This window comes from Salmo trutta, chromosome 5 (assembly GCF_901001165.1).
Source record: "Salmo trutta chromosome 5, fSalTru1.1, whole genome shotgun sequence".
Lineage (NCBI taxonomy): Eukaryota > Metazoa > Chordata > Actinopteri > Salmoniformes > Salmonidae > Salmo > Salmo trutta.
In genome coordinates this window covers 22,969,466-22,986,090 of record NC_042961.1, presented here as the reverse complement: position 1 = coordinate 22,986,090, position 16,625 = coordinate 22,969,466, and the positions used below count along the sequence as shown (strand labels likewise).

Here is a 16,625-nt window from a genome sequence, read left to right as displayed (position 1 = left end):
GGTTGAGAGAATACCAAAAGTGTGCAAAGCTGTCATCAAGGCAAAGGGTGGTTACTTTGAAGAATCTCAACTATAAAATATATTTGGCATCAAACCATGTGTTTGATGTATTTGATACCATTCCACCGATTCCACTACAGCCATTATCACAAGCCCGTCCTCCCCAATTAAGGTGCCACCAACCTCCTGTGATGTGAACGCAGCATAACATATGAGGCGAAGCGACGTAACAACCAATGGTTGCGTGCCACGTCATCGACTATCATCGACTGACAAATTGCTATATAACCCTGGTCCCCCGACAGTACACATTGTTGTATCCCTGGACAAACACACCTCATTCAGCTCATCGAGGGCTTGATGATTCGTTGACCATTTTATATCAGGTGTGCTTGTCCAGGGTTACAATGAAAATGTGCACTGTTAGGGGTACTCGAGGACCAGGATTAGGAAACACTGGCTTAGCTGGTACTTTAAATACCTATCCAGATGTAGTAAGATGTGTCAGGCGTCAGCAACATCTAAGCATAGGAACGCATCTCTGTGATTAGCTGATACAGAAATTACCCATCCAGGCTTTGTGATATCTGGCATGCTGCAGCAACACCTGGGTAGAGGAACGCGCCTCAAGTCTGTGAAGGCTTAACATTTCTGAAAGCACTGGGTTTGAGTTGCCTTTTGTGTAATCATCAGCTTACTTTTGTCTTGACTAGTTGAATTCAGACCAGCAGTTTTAGCCATGTCCATTTAAATTTGTAATTCATTTGAGTATGTTCAACAATTTATTAGCATGGCTACACTGAAAATGTATGTTGCATCAAAAGCTTGGGTCTAAGTAGTGCATACCAATATGGTATAGATTTTGGTAGCCTATCAATCTAATGTAAAATTATAGACAAGTCATATCTTCATAATAGGCTGGTGTTGATTGTCACCATAATGATATTTTAGGAGTGAAAAGATAGGAATACCAGTAAGTTTAGTAACAAGCCTTATGACAGTGGTGTACATTTATTTTTAAGAAACATTTCAAACAGAGACTATCCACAAAAAACATACCCTGATCCAACGTTTTTTTTTTTTTACAGTTCTGAAAAACATGCATTTTCATTATTCTTGATGCGACGTCCGCTACGTCTCTTTCCTCTCAACAAGCACACAATGCCAGATGTCACAACATGCACACCTCAATGTCACCTATGGTACAGACTTATGTATTTGGATTAAATGAATACAAAAACACAATACGCGTACAAAATAATGGTGACATAGCTACAAAATATGGTACTACAATATGGTACACTGTACATTAACACTTGATTTCACAGATCTTTTATTGAAGTTGCAGAATGCTGCATCATTTCCAAAGATGACAAAAATTTAAAATGTACTTCATATTTGCTCTTGTTGGATGTTCAAAACCCTAGTCCTGAGGTCATCCTAGGAAAAAGAGTAGAGAATCCTGGATAGATTGGAGGAAAATGCAAACCGCTGGTCAGCCACAGACAACCTAACAGCTTGGAAGCAGTGGGGAAAAAACTCAAATGGACAAGATTAAGTTAGAAACAAAAGGAATTTGAATAAATACATAAGAGAACCTTGGAGTGACCAATCTTCTGCTAGCTAACTACTACACTAGAAAAGCTTCAGCAGCAGTGTACAAATAAACCTCTTGTTTACGTTTAGAATCTCTGTTGGATGTGTACACTTTGGACAATAACATTTTCTTCAGAAATTAACTTCAAAATCGAGTGAGTATATGTTTAGACAAGACAGAGACTATGTAAGAATTGGGATTCCACTAAACTGAAGACTTTTCCTTAGTTCTCTGGTATCCTTTTGGCACACTTTCACCACCATAATTTACAGGCACTACCTAGTAAGAGGAATTCAGCATCAGTTTCATATCTCAAAGGATTTGGAGCAGAATGAAAATGCAGGGACACGATATTTCCCAATTGTCTAGTTTATTTGTATTTTGCCCAACAAAATGTATACAATAAGTAAAAGCCTGGCACTTCGTGGATAAACAGAACATGCTAATCATCAGTATGCTAAAACTTAAAATTGTACGATTACATAGAACATTTAATCAAAGTGGATACACCGATAACAGAATGTATTATTTGCAATGAAGTTACATTACATCTAAAATCAACCCTTAGGTTGGTATCCAGCACAGAGAGGAAACGATTACAATAGAGAAATTAAAATAACACCCCCCCCATAAAAAAAAACCATTCATTGGTAATTTCTTAAGTCATCTCAGGAACATCGTTTGCCTCGGTCTCCCACTTCTCCAAAAAGTCCTGCAGGTTCAAGTTGAAAGTATCAATACCTTTACCAGACAGATGAACCCCGTCTGGCCTGTACAGGCCTGCGTCTGAGCAACACGTGATGTTTTCATGGGTCAGAGTGGTGCCACCTAGCTCAGCGATGATGGCGTGAGCTCTTCTGTTGATGGCGGCCCTAACATTGTCCACTGCTTCGCTGTCCTCCGTTTGCCTCCAGGACATCCGGGGCAAGATGTCGGACCAGACCAACCGGCATTGTGGGAAAATGCTCCTCATGGAGGTCAGGTCCTTCTTCACAGACGACATAAGGGCCTCAGGGCTTTGGGTACCCAGATCGTTACCACCCAGGTGCAGGATGACCACGTCCGGTTTGGGCCACTTGATCTTCAGCTGGTCTAACTGGGGCAGCAGCTGGGCCCACGTCATGCCCTGTGTGCCCTTCCACCACACCCGCACACTGCTGGGGTCCATGCCCAACTGCATGCCAATCTCAGGCGACTTGGCCCTCATCTCTGCCCAATATATAAGCGAGTGTCCACAGATCCACACGTTCCTAGGCTCAGTGTTGGCAAAGGTAACTTTGGGAACTTTTCCTGTAAAAATGCAATAATGAGACAGGTTAAATGTATGGGTTAGCTTCACAGGGGCTCTGATAGGTTGACGTTACTGCGAGGATTGACCTGTGCTCCAGCTCTTGGGTCTCTGCAGGCTGGCTGTTTTTCTTCCACCTTTGGCCCAGAACTGACAGAGCTGACACTCAAGACTATGTCCTCCAGCAGTTAGTTAACTTAGTCTCGTGCTATAACAGAACTCTCCTAATGAACTGCGGTATGAGAAACATTTGACACTAAAGACACCTTACACACTAACTGACCTAGCTTGATCTTGTTTGTGTAGTACTACCAGACCACACCCTCATTATGCAGGCCCTAGCTAGTAGTCAGATTGACAATGTTTATCCCTGTTTTGGAGTGAAAACAACACTAACAAGTCCCCTATTCAGGTAAAATTCTCCCTAGCAGTAGAGATACCCTAATCAAGAAGCTTACAGTAATTCTAAAAAAGTCCTAAAAGTATTGCAGCCTTCCTAAAGCTCCTCTAACCCCCGTTTCTGTACTACACAAGCAAAAATGCCATTCAACAGCTGAAGACCTATCGATGCAAAGTCTGCTAAAATACTTACCTTTAGCTGTTGGAGAAAACATTACATGTTAAAGCTAGCGAACATGAATATCTGTATTTAGAGCAACTCCTGTCCAGATTAAAGGAACATTGGGAGTCTACGTCAGTCTATTGTTTCTGTTATTATTAGTTTGTCTGTGCAAAAGCACTTGAAGACCACCATGTTCATAAATTGTATTGCACACACAGAGGGCAATGCATGTTTCATCAAAATATTGTATTGCATGCACAGTGGAAGATAAATATTTTTTTCTTTTAAATACTTCTATGTGAGCATAAACCAAGCATGGGCACTTTCCTAATAGGACATTCTTGCGTTACACAATTTTAAGACAAGCACCAAACTGGTCAATTGTTACAAGGCCAGGGCTTTCAAAGCAAATAAAACAGGCATTGATGTGGTCTTCCAAGACACAAGGCTATGCTTTGTGAAGCAACGTGGTAGACATTAAATAAAATGTTCCCTAAACTTTCTGAGCGAGACCAAGCCCTAACACAATAATAAAAAAAAATTATATTTACATTACAGAAAATATCATAGCTAAAGCAATCGAAGATATCACTTAAACCTGATTAACTATGGCTGGAATAAGACTCAAACCTATCTATGCCGTCTCTTGACACCTATGGTATCATCTCGTCCTATACTTTAATTTGTGTTTAGTGCCAGGTATGTACAGCTCTTGACTTGTTCTGGCATCACCTAATCTTAACCTAAGCGATAATTTGTGGCTGGCCATATTGCCACGTTTCAACCTTACTCCAAGGGTTATCTGGTACCTGTTGTGTTTTTCCTAGTGTCACGAGTATTGTTCTTCCTCTCCTGATTCTTCCGTCTCATCCGCAGGTTAAACTGCTCCAGCTACAAAACAGTGACAAATTGAGACACACACAAAGTCTATCCAATGTACAAGTCCTAAATTAAGCAGATTGGGACTGACTTGCCAGCGTGCACTAAAACCAGAACATGAAGTTATCAGAAGCAATTGAATAGAATTGGGATTCCAAAAATTCTGTACACACTGCACTTTTCCCAAGAGCACGTATGTTGTGTGTAATTGTAAATTCCTGATAACTGCCCTATACTGTAGGCCTATACTGTAATTCAAATGTAAACAACACCAAGGACTGAAGGTGCGGCTTGTATATCATACACAAATGTAACACAATCAGACAGGTAAAACGTTTCCTAACTTCTACACACGGAATGAAAAAAAACACAACATACCCTTTTCTTCTGTTTGGCCTTGATATCGTCTTCTGTCACTGGTGGATGCCGAGTCTCTGGTGATTGAGGGGGAGGAGAGGGCTGTCCACCTGCAGAATCAGGGCTTTGTGTTTTGATCTGGAGAGGTATGGTGATATTTTGTCTTGGTGAATCTTGCTGTGCACCAGACACACTTTTGACTGTTTCAATCACCTTGAGGCATCTAGACTGGTTGGTGACTTGGAGGATTTGACTCAAGACATCCCTTGTAGAATTTGATATAGTCACTTGATTCAATAGTTGTGTGAACTGAGTCTTTGCAAACGGTATCAAGGGGGAACTAGGCTGCCCATAATGAGTGGAGGAGGGCAAGGCAGTGAGTAGGTCAGGGGATTGTCCCATAGGTGAAGTAAAAGTATAGACCCCGGCTGCTTGTTGACCAGCTGGAACATCAGGCGTGTTTGTCATGGATGAAACCGGGGAAATCTGTTCGGGGGGACCTGAGGAACCGGGTGGCAGTGATAAAAGATAGTTGGTACTACAACCCTTGCTAGGCCAACTTTTAGGCGCGATGGGCTGGGTCTTCTCAGCACAGTTCCACTGTGTGGTGGAATAGGAGGTGCCAGGCTGTGAGGAGGGGGTGGGGGGCAAGACGCTCACTGTCCTGGTGAGGCTCTGCATCTGCCTGGCCCTCTCCAAGGCGGCCTCCTCTTCCGGGTCAAGGAACCCTTCATATTCTGAGGTGTCTTGGGGGCTGAGGTACACCTCCCGTTGGGAAGACCTGAATGGCGAGGCTGACCGGAAGAGTTTGGAACCAGAGTCGTCGGTGGTGCGGTGCCAATGCCGATCTCCCCGCCTAGATGAGTGCTTCGTCTCTCTCTCTGAGGAATCGGATGAGTTTTTGGATGACTTTGTCCCGTAGGGGCGCTCTTGGGTCCTGTCTGCCAGCTCGGTGACCTCTGAGGTGTCCAGATTCAAGCCGATGGCCTGGAGCAGGCTCTTGATCTTGTCGAAGTGCTGCGTCTTTTCCCGACTCTCCTGCTCCTTGGTCTCCTCCACCGGGACTCTGGCTGAGCAGGACCTCTTGTTATCCCTGTACCTGTCTGACCGCCCAGGTTTCTCACAGCGCTCCTTCTCAGCCGCTGCAGGGGCTTTACCACCATAGAGGAAGTCCTCTTCTTCCACACGTTCAGGTTCTCTCAATAGCTTGCTGTGGGACATCATTCCAAGAATTCCGGGAAAGCCACCACCTTCCTGGATTGCTCTCTCGTGAGGCAGCAGCCAGTCTTCGTTTCTGGAGTTGTCATAGTCGGAGTTCTTCACTCGCTCCCTGATGAAGCCCCTGCGTGGGCACTCTGGCTCCTCCTCTGTACAGGGCTCATCTCTGTACTGATCTTCATCCCCACGGTCAAGAAACTTGCAATAAGGCTTTTGAAGTATGGAACTATTTTCCTGAATACCAGCAATCTCCTCTTGTGACTCCTTGACCATAGCTGACAGCAGACCGGCATCCACACCTTTGTTGAGGGTGTTGAGGAAACGGGCGAGCTGGGTGTTCAGGTTAGGGTTCTTTTCCTGAGACTCTCGAATGGGAGGTCGATTTGAAGAATGAGAGTCAAGAGGTGTTTGGCGAACTGGAGAAGGTTGCGACGGGTGCTCTCTAGAAGTCTGCTCATATGGATCATACTTGGTAGATAAGTCAGGAACAGGATGCCCAGCAAGTGAATGTTCATAATAGGACTTCTGACTGGATGTTTGGGTGTAGGGTGGTTGGGCAGAGTGTGGTTTATAGGGTGTCTCAACGTTATAACCGTATTGTTCCACAAGCCTTTGATCAAGAGGTTGAGCTTTAAAGAGTTCAGTCTGGAGAGAATAAACAAAACATTTATAATTGGACTCCCCCCCCCCCCCCATTTCATACAAATTATTTGATTTGACAAATTGCTCATCATGCTGATGATTTAATATGTTTCTTTTACCAATATATGATAACTATAAAAAGCACCGGCATGGTGGAATATTCCCATGGAATATAACCAGCTCTTAAAAATGATTGAGAGTGAACAAACGATTATCTACATGATTGAAAAGTTTAAAAATGACAACTGACCTGAATTGGGAAAAGTGTACCTGCGACATGGTCTGAGCGTTTCTTCAGAATGGACTTGGGTTTGATGTCAGTGGGTGGTTTAGATTGTGTAGGAAGCTCTGCCATTCCATGATTGTAGTCAAAGCAGGTCTTCTCCCTAGGCTTCACTTCTGAGAAGAAATTGGGAACTCCACCATGTTTCTCCATGGCAACTATGGCTCTCTTGCGGTATATCAACTCATTGAGCTCCTCTAGTTCCCTCTTCTTTCTTTCAAGCTCATCGTTCATTCTATCTGGAGATCTACTTACTGAGCTTGAATCATTCTTGGAGCTCCTCTGACTGCTTCCATCTCGCTCCTTGCTGCGGCTCCTTTTCGAGGAAGTCCTCTTTTTGCTGCCGCTCCTGTGGTTGTAATCTTTTCTCTCCAGACTGTGGCTTTGTCTCCTGTTCCTCTCCCTGCCCCGGCTCATGCTGCGACTGCGCCTGTACCTGCATCTACCGCCCCACTCTTTGCGCTCCCTGCTCGTGCTCCGCCTTTTCTTCACCCGGTCAAACTGGTCTAGGCTGGGGCTCCTGCGTCCGTATCTCCGCTGGCTGCTGTCGGAGTCCTTGCCACCAGATCCAGAGCCCACAGGTTTTGACCGCAGAATTTTTATGACCGATTTCATCTTGATTGACTTCTCCGAGGCAGGTTTGTCATTGCTGGTGCACAAAAGAATGAGGGAAATGACTTCGAGCACATCTCTTAACCCTCTGGAGTCTAAGCGGTTGGGGGTGTGGGAGGGGGTGGGGTCCTACTATGCTAACATATGGAATTGTTTATTAAAGATGGTCATACCAAGGATAATTTAGCTATTTGATTTTGAGGTTTAGGACCCCTTAAGGTATCAAAAAAATATATTTAAAAAGAACGGATGAAAAATTGAATTTGGCCTTACTGCTAGTACCCCATGGAAACACATTATAAGCTTCATACATGGACAAACAGATAGTCCCCCCCAAAATCTAAAAGGAAGTTTGTTCTGAAGTGTCTATCCTATATCTGATATGGCTGATTCAAATAATTAAAGCTTAAAAACAAAAAAAACGTGCACCCATTGGGGTCCTGAGGATCGAGTTTGGAAAACACTGATTTAACACCTTATTTTATGCACTAAACTAACTACATATATACTTCTTAACTACATATATACTTCCATTCTTTAAAAAAAAACTTGTACCTGGATACCTTCAGACTAGTCTTGTGAGCATCCTAGAGCAAAACAACCGACATAAGTGTTCGTGAGAGACTCACCTTTCCACAGAGGGTTCATATTAGTGTGTAGCCCAAACGGTTCAGACAGAGTCCCGTGACGCTTTTGGGGGTCGTAGAGCAAAACAGAGAACACCATCGTTTTTGTGAGAGTCATCTTTCCATATAGGAGTCATAATAGTTTGCGGGCCAAACCGTTCGGATGCTACAGACGTTTGTGTGAGAAGACCAATTTTCGGGATGCCTCATGGTCTGACAAACATCGCTCTAGCTCTGCCATCTTTCACTGCAGTTGAGGAAGGGCGACGTCGGCGGATGCAGTGGATTGAGACGCATCCCATACAAAAAAATTAAACTATGTGGTGGAAACTTAAACTGATTGATTTTGATAGGGATTTTTTAAATTATATTTCCACAGGGGCGAGGACATCGACTCTAGGGGGATACATTTTTAGATTTCAAGGTACTTGTGGCTGTGTCGACAAATGACATCCAAAATCATCACACAATGATACTTTACCTTGACTTCATGTTGAAACCAATACTACTACTAATTTCAATCAAACTCACGTGGGATCCTCATCTTTGTTCTCTACTTCAACACCTGTGCCCATGATGAGGTCATTTGGGTCTCTCATCAGTTTGATGGTCATCTTCTGTAATAGACAATAATAGGCAATAGACAGTTTAATACAACATACAGACTGCCACATGTCTATCCCTTAAGTGATTATGACATCCCCCAAAGTCACTGGCCTTTGTTCCATCATAAACCAACCTTTTCTCTTGCCGCCACGCCCCTTAGCTTGGGCATAGCGGTAAGAACAGGGGTAAGAACACTGTCGATAAGGCGTTTGATCCTAATCGCTTGGTTGCCTCCTTCAGCGGTTTCAAGCTAGGAGAAAATTGAAAGAGTTAAAGAAAAACATAAAAACAAAAATATGAATAAAACAAAAATGTGAGCAAGACAAAGGAGCTGATCGTTGACTACAGGAAAAGGAGGGCCGAACAGGCCCCCATTAACATCGATGGGGCTGTAGTGGAGCGGGTTGAGAGTTTCAAGTTCCTTGGTGTCAAAATCACCAACAAACTATCATGGTCCAAACACACCAAGAGAGTCGTGAAGAGGGCAGGAGACTAAAAAGATTTAGCATGGGTCCCCAGATCCTCAAAAAGTTATACAGCTGCACCATCCAGAGCATCCTGGCCGGTTGCATCACTGCCTGGTATGGCAACTGCTCGGCATTCGACTGTAAGGCGCTACACGGCAAGCGGTACCGGAGCGCCAAGTCTAGGTCCAAAAGGCTCCTTAACAACTTCTACACCCAAACCATAAGACTGCTGAACAATTAATCAAATGGCCACCCGGAATATTTACATTGACTCCCCACCCCCTTTGTTTTTACACTGCTGCTACTCGCTGTTAATTATCTATGCATAGTAATTTTACCCGTACCTACATGTACAAATTACATTGACTGACCTGTACTCCCTCACATTGACTCGGTACCGGTACCCCCAGTATATAGCCTCGTTATTGTTATTTTGTGTTAATTTTATTTTATTTAGTAAATATTTTCTTAACTCTATTTCTTGAACTGCATGTGGGTTAATGACTTGTCAGTTAGCATTTCACTATAAGGTCTACACCTGTATTCGGCACACGTGACAAATAAAATTTGATTTGAAATAGCTAGTTGGATGTACCATGCCTTCAGAAAGTATTCACACCCCTTGACATATTTCACATTTTGTTGTGTTACAAGGTGAGATTAAAATGGATTTAATTGTCTTTTTTTTTTTTACAACGATCTACATAAAATACTCTAATGTCAGAGTGGAAGAAAAAACTTGAACATTTGTCTAAGACCAATGAAAATTAAAACACTAATATATATTATATATACAAAAGTATGTGGACACCCCTTCAAATTAGTGGATTCGGCTATTTCAGCCACGCCCGTTGCTGACGGGTGTATAGAATTGAGCATAAAGCCATGCAATCTCCATAGACAAACACTGGCAGAAGAATGGCCTTACTGAAGAGCTCAGTGACTTTCAAAGTGGCACTGTCATAAGATACCACCTTTCCAACAAGTCAGTTCGTCAAATTTCTGGAGCTGCCCTGGTCAACTAAGTTTTGTTATTGTGAATTGCAACACTCTCTACCGAGTTCCAAACTGCCTCTAGAAGCAACGTCAGCACAAGAACTGTTCGTCAGAGATTCATGAAATGGGTTTCCATGGCCGAGGAGCCGCACACAAGCCTAAGATCACCATGCGCGATGTCAAGCTGTAAAGCTCGCTGCCACTGGACTCTGGAGCAGCCATTAAACTCTATAACTATTTTAAAGTCACCATTGGCCTCATTGTGAAATCTTTGAACGGTTTCCTTCCTCTCCGTCAACTGAGTTAGGAAGGACGCCTGTATCTTTTCTAGTGACTGGGTGTATTGACACACCATCCAAAGCGTAATTAATAACTTCACCATGATCAAAGGGATATTCAATGTCTGCTTTATTTTTTAACAATCTACCAATAGGTGCCCTTCTCTGCAAGGCATTGGAAAACCTCCCTGGTCTTCGTGGTTGAATCTGTGTTTGAAATTCACTGCTCGACTGAAGGAACTTACACATAATTGTATGTGTTTATTTTACCAGGTAAGTTGACTGAGAACACTTTCTCATTTACAGAAACGACCTGGGGAATAGTTACAGAGGTGAGGAGGGGGGATGAATCAGCCAATTGTAAGCTGGGGATGATTAGGTGGCCATGATGGTACAGTATGAAGACCAGATTGGGAATTTAGCCAGGACACCGGGGTTAACACCGCTACTCTTACGATAAGTGCCATGTGATCTTTAGTGACCACGGAGAGTCAGGACACCCGTTTAACGTACCATCCGAAAGACAGCATCCTACACAGGGCAATGTCCCCAATCACTGCACAGTGGCATTGGGATATATTTGTATTTATTTTTAGACCAGAGAAAAGGGTGCCTCCTACTTGTCCTCCAACACCACTTTGAGCAGCATCTGGTCTCCCATCCAGCGACTGACCAGGACCAACCCTGCTTAGCTTCAGAAGCAAGCCAGCAGTGGGATGCAGGGTGGTATGCTGCTGGCAAATAGCACACAGATGAAATGTGTGGGGGACAGAGATGAGGTAGTCATTCAAAAATCCTGTTAAACACTATTACTGCATACAGAATGAGTCCATGCAACTTATGAGCCTTTCTAAGCTAATGTTTACTCCTGAAATTATTTAGGGGTCGAATACTTATTGACTCAAGACATTTCAGCTTTTCATTCTTAATTCATTAGTAACATTTTCAAAAAACATAATTCCACTTTGACATTATGGGGTATTGTGTGTAGGCCAGTGACAAAACATCTCAATTTAATCCATTTTAAATTCAGGCTGCAACACAACAAAATGTGGAACAAGTCGAGGGGTGTGAACACTTACTGAAGGCACTGAATACCAATTGATATTCATTTTGCCGTGCCAATCGGATCACAGCACCATGGAGACTCACCGAAATGACGCTAAACTTCACCTTCTCCGAGATGTCCAATTTCTTCTCCTCCATGACCTCGGTCAGATGGAAGAACAGCAGCTGAGGGCTCTGATGGCACTTAATGGTCCCAGACAGATCCCCAGCTTGCACCACCTCACCCTAGAGGGGAAAGTGCTTCACTTAGACATGCTGTGCAAAGAATATTAAGGCATTTTTTATTTTAAAAAATACCATTACATAAAACATCCCATCTTTCTTCAGTGTGTAAAGTTGTCATACATCAAAGTGGAAAAACCTAACTAGACACACACTTAATGGCATCCTGTACCACATTCTAAAAGTGATCTTACGGTTCTGCGTCGCTCTGTTGACTCCTCAAACGTCTCGGAGAGAATCTCCACGTTGATGGCACGCACCTCCTTAGTCTCACGGTTGGTGGAGATGTTAAAGTGAACCTTGTCTCCGACAAGCATGGTGGCTTCAGTCAGAACGTCAGCTGCTCCAAACAATAGCTGCCTCTGTGTGCCACCCACCAATGCCTCCAAAAGGCCCTGCTCCTGGAAGGAAAATTAGATAACACATTCTAAAATACACGATTTGACCACCCAAACCTTTCCCAACAAGGACACATAACAATCATGTTTGATTTGTACATTCTTTCAGTACCACGCGTACCTGCTGCTTTTTGGAGACCTTAATGACCGTTCCTGCATGCTGCGCAGTGCTAATGTCCTCAAACACCACAGTCCTCTGGAGAAGCACCTCCTCCACTGGGGCCACTGGCTTCCACTGGAGACACAGTAATAAGGACATTCCTGGGTATGTCACAGATGAGAGTGCTAAACTCTGAATGACAGGAGATTTTCCACCAGTTGGCACCTATCATAATTTGCACTGAACTGTGCCCCCACCTTGTCTTTTCCTGCAAGGTCTTCAACTATCTTCTCCATGGTTTCTTCCAGTGTCATTGAGCACTCATTCAGCTTCCTTACTCTGATGGCCTTCTCCTTATTTTTGATCTAATGAAAACAAATGACATTATGTTAACGTCAAATGTATAAATCAATGAACAAATCATTTCAACAACATTGCTATACTTAGGATCAGAACCTGCACATTGAGGGTCCTAACATCACTCCCAGGTACAAACTGATCATCATTCAGTGTCAACAAACTCAACTTGCCACTGAATTATGTGGATGGGAAAGACACTATACTCACTGTGACAACTGTAAAGTCCACCTCATCCATAATGGTGAACTCAGTTACACTCATGTTCTCTGTGGTTTCAAAGGGCAGGTTGTTCTGGTTCGCTGCCATGATGGTACCAGAACCACCCTTTACACTCTTTATAACACCCTGGTGGAGAGTACAGAAAATATATCAACAACTAGCTACAGTAGGGATGGCCAACTCTGGTCCCATAGAGCCGCTATGTGTGCAGTATTTTGTTCCAGCCCAGCTCCAACACACTTGATTTAAAGGGATTCTCTGTTACTTTTGTATACTTTTCAGCCAGTAGTTCTGAAAGTAGCGTTTGAACCAAAAGTGGTCCCTGAAAATTGCCTACTACGTCACATATGTGCACCATGTCATTGCACTCGCGCTGCTGTGGGTGCATCATGTGCATCTTGCTAGCTGTCACTCATATGGCGAGGGGCTGAAGCTCATTAGTTGAACTCAAATTTCTAGGGGGCTGGCCCACGTGTGGGAAAATGGCACATAACAGCTTCCAAAACAACAGTTGCTTTCAAGCTAGGGACTTTGTGGCTAATTGAGGTAAGACAGTAATTCTGCTCATAGATTACGCATGTAAGAACTACACATTGAAACATCCAACCCAATGTGGGAGGTTTAAAAAAGATTTAGTAGTAGTCACCAAAGTACTGTGGTCTCAATTGAAGATCTTGAATAGATTATTTGACTCAGGTGTGGTCATACTGAGCTGAATAAAATGGCGTAGAGCTCTCCAGGACCAAAGTTTATGTCAAAATTTGTAACCAAAATGAAGGTGTAAAAATATAGGTATGCCACTCAGACTTCAGACTCACCACCTCCCTCTTCTCTCCAGTGATCTTAAAAGTCTGTGGTGTCTGTGGCCGAATATTAGTGGCTCTAATTTTCTGGGTAACTATGTCGGTTAACAAGTTGAACGTCACATGGTCCCCTTGCAACAGAGTGATGGTGTAATCCTTCTCCGAGTAAAGCAGTGCTCTTGACATGCCGTCGATGTTGGCCTCAATTTGGCCGGGTTTCGGCTTTGCACCAGGCTGTGTGGGGGCACATTATTATGTTAATACCAACAAGGACATATTTAAATGAGAAGCCAAATACTAGTCATAACAAGCCAAGCATATAATCAAGTTACCTTACAATAAACATCTAGTTATGGCAGTGATTATAACTTTAATAAAGTTATGACTGAATAATTGTATCCCCTGTGTGCTACGGAGTTCTGTCACCTGCCGCTCCAGGATAACATTGCAGACAAAACCTTCAATAATGGTGGAGTTAATCTCCTCAGTTCCTCCTGGAGGTACAGACACATTAGTGGCACACTCCCCGGCCTGGGTTTACAATACAAAGAGGGGAAAAAAAACAAGACGCATTATTTAAAATACAATGAAAACCAATGGTTCATAAACTCCTGAAAATGTCTGTTAAACTATATATAGCGAATAATGTCTAAAGTGACCCACCTTCTCCTTGTAGGCTGTAAAATGCACCCTGACCCCAGGTATCATGTTCTTGGGGACTCCGAGAAAAGCGTCAAAAGTGAAGGAATATTTATTGAGATCGTCTCTTTCGATGTAGCCATAAGTTGGCTGTGGGGGGAGAGCAAAACTTGAGAATGCAATGTTTACTAGTGGAGATGAAGAACCTTTCCTTCAAGCAGGATTCTCAGCTTTTGGACTTACCCCTATGAATGAGATGACCCCCTTGGATCTTCCAGGTGGAGGAGGCCTACGATTTATAAGTGTTGAGAGGAAAAAATATGCGCGTCATGTATAAGCAGAACATTCTGAACAGCTAATCTCATGTATGGAAGATCAAACTACTGTATACAATCAAACACTAATCGCAAAGTGATGATGACATACAAATTGTTGACATAATGATCATTACTTGTCATTGTAGCTCTTTTTCTGTCCTGCTTTTTTGTCCTTCTTTGAGTCTTTGGTCTTCTGTTCATCAGTCTGGGGTGGATCAAGCTGAAAAACCTCAGAGCCCAGGCAGAGTCCCCACACATCAGGAACTACAGTCGTTGCGGGAGAAAGGTAGACGTGCTGAGGGAAGGAAAAATAGAAATACATTAGCTAGCGAAAGAGGAGACTGGCAGCTGGCCCTGAGTGGAGATAACAGGTGGCCATACATCCCCAAGTAGGAACCACGCAACGGCCAGGCAAGCTGAATGTATGACCATGACTAAATATATGCCAAGCATAAGCATGCAATGCATGCATTATTTTCATATTCATATGAGGAGAGTCTAGCCACCACTATGTTAGAGCTAAAAGCAGATATGGGCGTTATCCATTGGGTTGAAAGAAAATGGTGGCTTTTACTTCATTTACATAAAGAATGGACCTATGTATTGTATGTGCATAAAAGCAAGGGAGTTGTTGTCCGCGGACCGGCTCGGCTTTACTACTCTGTATTAAAGTCTATATTGAATTTACAAGTTCTTGTAAGAAGTGTTATTCTTAAGACAATTTTCCACGACATCGTCTCAGTCGGAGGGGAGGCTGTTGTCGGGACGGGCTGTTGTCGGGAAGAGAAACGGAACCTGTGAGAAGTTGAGGCTCAGCAGCACATACATTTCATTAAACATGTATCATAGAGATGACAGGACAGAACAGACACAGTGGCACTTATCCACAATGGTGGAGGAAAAGCATAAGGGTTGGCCTAAAGGAGGCAGACTTGATGTTAGGGATTACTTTTTTAATTCATGAAGAACAAACTAATTGTTCTTGATTGGCCATTTAAACCATGTCATGTTGCTATAACACTAAACATTTTTTTTTACAAGTTTAAATTAAGAATTTACAATATGCTTAAGGCACGACAAGTTGTCTTTATAAGATTACCTCGTTTTGCCAGGGTGAAGGAAAGACAGGGTTGTCCACCGGAGGCGGAACCATGAGCGGCATATCTAGGGGAGGAATACCAGGGGGCGGGATACCTGGGGGCATTGGTCCGGGTCCATTGCACATCATCGGATCATATGGTCCGGGCATACCTGGACCATACCCGAATCCTGGTCCATCCATCGGTGGCCCATCAAAACATCCATCCATGGGTGGACCCATTGGTCCATAGCCTGGCCCATATCCGTGATAATCAGGTGGCATGGGGCCGTGCATCATAAAGTTAGGATGTGGACCTGGGCCACCGTGAAAAGGACCAAAAGATCCAGGCGGCCCACACCAACCTGGACCCATGTCAAATGGATCAGGCACCCTAGGGCCCGTATCAAATGGAGGAGGTCCATTGCCTTTTCCACGCTTCCGACCACCACCTCGTCCCATTTCGAAAAATTGAACGAAAGCTGCTCGCAAGCTTACGTTAGCAGTAACAACTCTTCAAATGGGGAAGCGAACGTTGAAATGCTGTCTAGATTACCATACTATATATATATATATATATATATATGAAGGTACATGTATGCACAGTTTGTGGTTTAATAAGTACGTCTGGTTATATCCTACGTTAGCGAGCTAGCTAGCTTCATAACCTCACACTAGACATCAGCGAACTTGTTGCGGATATTATGATTGTGGAGACATGACATATATCCGGTGTAGATTGTCAATTCAGAGAGGGAGAGACGAAAGTTTTCCACAAGATAACACAGTCAAAATGGTTATATGGTAAACATTCATGAAAACAAAAATGTGCTTTTTGGTCTACATTTTGGATTAGGCATAAGGCTAGCAGTATGGTTAAGGTTTGGTTTAAAATCAGATTTTAATTAGGTAAATTGTAGAAATGGGCGGGGTGTATGGCTCTGTTGGTAGATCATGGTGTTTGCAACGACATGGTTGTGGGTTCGATTCCCACGGGGGACCAGTACGGA

At 43.3% G+C, this 16,625-nt stretch overlaps 1 protein-coding gene across 1 annotated transcript; it reads right to left on the bottom strand.

Moving 5' to 3' along the window:
• Nucleotides 1-992: 992 nt before the first annotated feature.
• Nucleotides 993-16,308, bottom strand: si:dkeyp-121d4.3 (uncharacterized). The gene is made up of 17 exons (XM_029753027.1): nucleotides 15,637-16,308; nucleotides 14,672-14,832; nucleotides 14,464-14,509; nucleotides 14,245-14,370; nucleotides 14,008-14,112; nucleotides 13,597-13,815; nucleotides 12,767-12,904; nucleotides 12,457-12,564; nucleotides 12,221-12,334; nucleotides 11,896-12,102; nucleotides 11,564-11,704; nucleotides 8,804-8,920; nucleotides 8,596-8,681; nucleotides 6,794-7,475; nucleotides 4,705-6,546; nucleotides 4,257-4,338; nucleotides 993-2,887 (listed from the first exon to the last, which is right to left on the bottom strand). Exons 1-17 carry the CDS (start codon nucleotides 16,075-16,077, stop codon nucleotides 2,256-2,258), a joined length of 5,247 nt encoding a protein of 1,748 aa, XP_029608887.1. The 5' UTR covers nucleotides 16,078-16,308; the 3' UTR covers nucleotides 993-2,255.
• Between the last annotated feature and the right edge of the window lie 317 nt (nucleotides 16,309-16,625).